This window comes from Hordeum vulgare, chromosome 7H (genome assembly GCF_904849725.1).
Source record: "Hordeum vulgare subsp. vulgare chromosome 7H, MorexV3_pseudomolecules_assembly, whole genome shotgun sequence".
Lineage (NCBI taxonomy): Eukaryota > Viridiplantae > Streptophyta > Magnoliopsida > Poales > Poaceae > Hordeum > Hordeum vulgare.
In genome coordinates, this window is record NC_058524.1 from 759437 (window position 1) to 766646 (window position 7210).

General features: G+C 40.0%; 1 protein-coding gene across 1 annotated transcript; it reads left to right on the forward strand.

The window, feature by feature from the left end:
• Positions 1–346: 346 nt before the first annotated feature.
• Positions 347–6472, forward strand: LOC123411771 (putative disease resistance protein RGA3). Its single transcript, XM_045104737.1, has 2 exons — positions 347–701; positions 3836–6472. The coding sequence occupies exons 1-2, from the start codon at positions 396–398 to the stop codon at positions 6365–6367; spliced, it is 2838 nt and encodes a 945-aa protein (XP_044960672.1). The 5' UTR covers positions 347–395; the 3' UTR covers positions 6368–6472.
• The last annotated feature ends 738 nt before the right edge of the window (positions 6473–7210 follow it).

Genomic DNA, 7210 nt, shown 5'->3' on the forward strand with positions numbered 1-7210 from the left:
TAGTAGAATCTCTTGGAGACAGTGGGAAACTACCACAATATAGTGGGCTGGGCATCTCCCCCTTCAATATATATAGTGGGCTGGGCATCTCCCCTTCAACAACCATACTCTATCACCATCCTCTATACAGTTGTTGTTTACTTGTAGGCTAGGAAAGGCTATACAAAGCTAGCTGGGCTATCAGTATAATAAACCGATTCTTTAATTAACAAGCTAATTTAACAATTCGCAAGTAGCTAAACCTAACATTTCAAGTTGATACGATACAACAAACAAGTGGCTCAGTTATAATACTAAAATATTACCAAGGCTATAATACCCCTAAGTTTACCTCCACATCGGGAGAGACGTACCATCGATATTGCCTTTACCGGAGCTGAGCACAGGCGACAGAGATGGGTTCCCTGCTCATACCGCTGCTGGGCCGCGTGGCCGCCAAGGCCGGCGACGTGCTGGTTGCCGAGCTGCTACGGGCGTGGGGGCTGGACAAGTTCCGCCGGAAGCTGGAGCGCCACCTCGCCGCCGTCCAGTGCATCCTGCTGGACGCCGATGCCAAGAGCCGCACCAACCCCGCCGTCCGCCGGTGGGTTCACGACCTCAAGACCGTTGCATACCAAGCCGACGATATCCTCGACGGCTTCCACTACGAGGTGCTGCGCCGCCGTGCTGCCCAGATGCGTCCCCACTCCACCGCATGCAAGGTTCCATTCGTCCTCCTCCTCCACCTACGTTTTCCTTACGTAATGTATAGCTGATACCTTATGTTAAAAACAAACAGTAACTTTTGTGTAAAATATATATAGAACATACCTGAATTCACTTACAAACACCCGCGGTAACTTTTTGACTTTGGGATATAATTTATCCGGATAGCAAGATAATATTGCTGATATCTTATTTAAATAAATACTACAGTAGTAACTAACGAACCGTAAAATTTTCGTCAAACTACCAAATGCATCGATAACTAGCCCTCAAATGGTAATAGCACAACCACCATCCATCCCGTGTGTCCTATACTCGGATTCTTCGCACCCCGCTTTAGTCCCCTGAGAAAACCCGGCTATAACCACCCACTCATGTACGGACAAACAATATGGTAACTTTTGACCCGGGCAAAAATAAGTTGTTAAAAACTTTTGACTCGCAGGTCGCTGTACCTTTTTGTTTTTTTTATCTAAAAAAGTAATAGAGGTCCTTCTTTTTACCAAAAATATACTAGAGGTGTGAGTCGAAATCAACTTTAACACCAACACTAAACCGATAACTGCAAAAGCATGATAATTTATGCAGAACGGAACCAATAACTTTCGTACAAACCTTGTGATAACTTTTGACCAAGAGAAAAATAATTCTTGAAAACATACCCACCCCATCCCTATAAATTTTGACCAAGAGAAAAATAATTCTTGAAAACATACCCACCCCATCCCTATAACTTTTGACCAAGAGAAAAATAATTCTTGAAAACATACCCACCCCATCCCTATAACTTTTGCGCAAATATTTTGATAATTTACGCACAACGGAGCTGATAATCTGTGTACAAACACTGCAGTAACTTTTGACTCACAAGAAAAGAATTCGTTGAAAACATACCGCACTACCCCCACACACCGATAACTTTTGTGCAAATAGCGTGATAATTTACGGACATTGGAGTTGTACAAACACCGTGTTAACTTATGACTAGGGGAGTTGTTGTAAAACATACCCCACGATAACTTCTATGCCAGGGGTGTGATAACCTATGTACAAATGCAGCGGTAGCTTTTGACCGACGGGACAAAAAATTATTGAAAACATACCCCATCCCCATAACTTCTGTGCAAATAGTATGATAATATGCGCACATGAAAGCTGATAACCCATGTACAAACACCACGGTAATTTATGACTCGGGAGGAGTTGTTGTAAAACATAAATCTCATGATAGCTTTTGTGCAAATAACTTGATAATTTATGAATATCGAAGCTGATACCCCCCCCCCCCCTAAATTATGTGCAAATAGTTTGATGATTTATGCACAATAATGGAGCTGAAAACCTATGTATAAACACGAGGTAACTTTTGACCGCCAGGAAAATAATTTGTTGAAAACACCCCCCCTCTCCCCCCCCCCCCCCCCCGTGTTAACTTCTATGCAAATAGCGTGATAATTTACGCACATCAGAGCTGATTATCTATGTACAAACACAGCAGTAACTTATGACTCGGGGTTGTTCTTGTAAAACATAACCCCTGTAACTTATGTGCAAATAGGGTGAACGCCGAGCAGAACAGATAAGCTATTAACACACATGCCGTGGTAAATATTGACCGAGGGAAAAAAATGTTGAAACATACCCCCACCTAGATAACCTCTGTGCAAACAACATGATACTTTACATACAGCGGATCCGATAACCTACATACAAATATACTAACATATCAATATGGGATCTAGTTTCAAATGTCTCACCGTGACCTTTTTTTTAATGGATTTTGCATCAGAAATGCATTTTGGGGTACAAATCATTCTGAATTTTCAAAACAGGAAGAATTTAGCATGACATCAATTTTTTAATAGTGTATCCGTGCATGTGCATATGGGGAGAAGGCTGAAGGAACCGGTTTTTTATGCTCCGATAATTTCTGCGTAAACAACATGGTAAATTATGCACCAGAGATGATAACTTACATCGCACATGCGTGATAACTTTTTACCAAAACAAATCATCAAAACCTATTAACATGGGATCTAGTTTCGAAGGTGTCGTCGCGACGACATTTTTTATGTGAAAGGGCTTTTCAATCAGATAGAAGGTTTGAGCTGAAAACATTTTGAAGTTTTGAAATAAAGGAGGATCTAAGATGACAGCAGCTTTTCTATCCTATAGTTCATTTGCATGCGGGGAGAAGGTTGGAGGATCATTTTTATGTTTCGGTAATTTCCATATAAACAAGATGGTAACTTATGTACCAAAGGCGTGATTACTTACTTACCTTGGTCCTGGTAACTTTTGATCCAAAAAAAGTTGTCGGAACATATCAACATCGGATCTAGTTTCAAAGGTCTCATTGCACGAATCTTTTATATAAAAACAGTTTTTTAATCGAAATGACGGTTTAAACTACAAAACATTGTAAAGTTTGGAAACAAGGAGAATATGCGATGACATTAACTTTCTGCCTTTTTTGCATGCATGCAATTAGTTACTCTAAATAAGACCAATTCACGTATATTAGATGGAGAAAAAGGTGAAAGGGACACTTCTTGTATAGATTAGTGTAATAGCTTCGTTGGAATCTATTGTTCAAATCATGAAATTTGGAATGTATTAGTTTCCATACATACATACATATATATATATATATATATATATATATATATATATATATATATATATATATATTTGTGGATGAACATTAAAAAGTTTGGTAACATCCCGCAAAATTTCATCGCAAAAAGACATCCATTGAGGTGTGTGCCAAAAACCAAAAAAGAGTGCTCCCAAATGTGTTGTATTGAGTCCCAAATTGTTTATCCAAGTATTTATTTTCAAGATGTAATGAAATTCGCAAATGTTCACTCGTAGAAAAAATGATTTTTTTATTTTTTGGAATTTATTGTTCATGCAGATGCATTTGAGCTCCGAAGCAAATAATCCACATGTCTAATTAACAAACACTTCCATATTCATCTAAAAAATACGTCAATATTTGTTCCACCCGTTCTTGCATAATTTCAATTTAATGTGTTAGTTTGGAAAGTGAAGTTGTTCAATTTTAATTTAAGGTTTTGATTTGGAAATGGAAGCCTTTTAATTTATATTTTATTTGTATTCATGTCAGATTATGAGCTACTTCACCGTGGATAGCCCGGGTGTCTTCCGTCTTTCCATGAGCAGGAAGATGAAGGATACCCTCAAAATTATAGATGAACTAGTCATGGAGATGCACAAATTTCAGTTCCTACAACATACTGAGGCACCAAGCGTTGATCATCCGCAGACACACTCTCAAGTCGATGAATCAGAGATTGTCGGTAGACAAGATGAGAAGGAACAAGTGGTGAAGATATTACTCGACCACTACCATGACAACATCAACAACAAAAATGTGATGGTGCTTCCCATAGTTGGTATGGGGGGGATTGGTAAGACCACGCTTGCTCAACTTGTGCACAATGACCAGAGAGTGGCGCATCATTTTGAGTTGGTCTTATGGGTATGTGTCTCTGACAAGTTTGTCATCGAAGAAATAATTCAATCTATAATACAAGTAGCCACGATGAACAAGTGTGATTTGACCGAGATGGAGGCACTACAGAAAAAACTTAGTGAGGTGTTGGGCAAAAAAAGGTACCTCCTAGTTTTGGATGATGTTTGGAATGAAGATAGACATAAGTGGGATGGCATGAGATCATTGTTAAACTCACATGCTGGCTCAGGTAGTGCTATTATTGTGACAAGCCGCAGCGTTCAAGTTGGTTCTGTCATGGGCACACTTCCTCCACATGAGATACCACTTCTAAATGAGGATCAGTCATGGGAGCTTTTTCACAGAAACAACTTTGGAAGGGATGTAAGAAAGCAAGGAGAGTTGATGTCAATTGTTAACAGAATTGTCCACGGGTGTAAGGGACTGCCTCTTGCTATCAAGACCATATCATCTTTACTTTGTTCGAAGAATCACAACCAGTGGTTTTCTATTCTGGATAGTGATGTGTGGAAAAATGACATCCTCGCAACTGGAATTGTACCTGCACTACAACTAAGCTATGATCACTTGTCACCAGAAGAAAAGATATGCTTTTCCTTTTGTGCTATTTTTTCCAAGGATAGCATAATGGATAAAGGCATGTTAATCCAGCTATGGATGGCAAATGACTTTATTGCTTCAGAACTGAGAGGGCAACAAATTTTCGATGTGCTAGTTTGGAGATGTTTTCTCCAAGATGTGAAGATTCAAAAGAATGAATTCATCTATAGGCCAACTACTTGCAAGATGCATGACCTCATGCATGACCTAGCTGATTCCGTAAGTGGAAGTGATTGCTCCATTTTTACAGAATCTTCCTGGCATAAAGCAACTATGCATGGATTCATAGATTCCAGTTCACTACAACATGAGGTTCGACATTTGTCACTTTATTATGTCAGATATAGTACTACTGCAGCCATGGAGGAAATTCTAGTTCCCCAGCCCCGGACGATATTAGATCAAAGGAAGCTAAAGTTCTCTGATGAGACTTATATGTTGCCCTGCACGTCTGTGAATATTGCCATGTCAAAATTCGTGTCCTTACGAGCATTGAAAACATTCTCAACTGAGGCAAATATGACAAGCATGAAGCATCTTCGATATCTAGATTGTTCTTATTCTGATATAACTGCATTGCCTGAAGCCATTACCATGTTGTATAGCTTGCAAACATTGAAGCTCATCGGTTGTGAATACCTTCATAAATTACCAGAAGGCATGAGATATATGGGCAGTCTTCGGCATATCTTCCTAGTTGGGTGTAATAGTTTGAAGCGCATGCCACGAGATATTAGTCAGCTGAATTCTCTACAAACATTGACAAATTATGTCATCGATAGTGATGCAGGCCGTGGAATTGATCAACTAAAATATTTGAATCTAGGTGATGCTCTTTCTTTGACTGAGGTGAGAAAAGTGCACAGTGCCGAAAATGCTGAACAGGGCAATTTGTCTGCCAAGCATAATTTGAAACGATTGTCACTTGATTGGTATGGACCTTTTAGCACAAGCGATGGAGATGAAGTAGATACTAATGCAGAAGTAATATTAGAGGCCCTTTGTCCTCACAAAAGTCTTGAAGCTTTACACTTATCTGATTATACCGGTGCTAAATTCTCATCATGGATGCACAACTCTACACTTTTCGAACAACTCGGTGAACTTTTTCTGAGTGGATGCAAGAATTGCAAGGATCTTCCACCATTATGGCAACTGCCCTCCCTCATGTACTTGAGTTTGGGTGGTTTGGATAGCTTGACAAGTCTATGTGTTGGTAATGATGATAGAGACAACGGAGGGTATTGCGTTTCTCCACCACCCTTTTTTCCTAAATTGGAATATATGGAAGTTCATAGCATGCCTAAGCTCGAGAGGTGGCACCAGGAGGTGGCAGTTGTATCATTCCCTCGGCTCAAGGAGCTACTAATTTACAGATGCCCAAGGTTGGAGACACTACCGGAGGGACTCCTGCAGCAGCTCCCAGCCGTCGAGGCACTATATATGACAGAATGCCCCAAATTGGGTGGAGCCTTCGAAACAGGAGGCGCTTACTGGGACTTGGTTGAAGCAATTCCGAAGAGATGTGTTTGGCAATCAGACATGTTGGTCGAGAATGCTTAGTGTGTGTTTGTGTCTATGCCTATGCCTATGTATGTTGAGTAATAACCTAGCCGGACTTGATGTCAAAAGTGAAAATCACATGTGCTTGTATGTAAATATGTTATCCTTGGGGCTTGGGATAGCCATTATTAAACTTGTACCAGACTCAATGTAATGTTCAACTCTAACATGAGGAAAGAGGGAACTGCAGAGACGAAATCGTAGTAGGAAATACAAACAGAGGAGCACACATCGTTTGCGGGGTTTCAGTAAAAAAATCTGTTTGTGGAAAAACAGAGGAAAGAGAGCAAGAGAACGGATTAAAAACTTCGTCGTTAACAGGGCTGGGTATCCATGATGTATCGGCATAGTATCAGAGAAGTATTCACATTGGTTACGGTATCCGATACGTATACACCGGTTCCGTGAAGTATCCAGAAATTCTAGAAACACCAACCTCTTAATTTCAGGTTGTAGCAGAGAGTCAACATTCTACAGTACTCCCTCCGTAAACTAATATAAGAGCATTTAAAATATTATTTTAGTAATCTAAACGCTTTTATATTAGTTTACAGAGAGAGTACATGTTATGACTCGTGCTCACCAACCTCTTAATTTCGGGAAACCAACTCTTTTTCTTCTTGTTTTTCTTTTATTCCTCAGAGAGCACACGGCGCAGCGCTCTTATTAGTATTGGTATACATACATGGTCAAAACCAACTCGACACCACTAGCTACAGCACTATCCAGGCAAAAGCACCCAAGGTCAAATCAGCAGAGCCAAAGCTGTCAGAGTAAACCTTGTTGTGATACAAACTGTCCAGTGTTTTGCACCCATCATTTCACTTTCGTTGCTGCACTAGT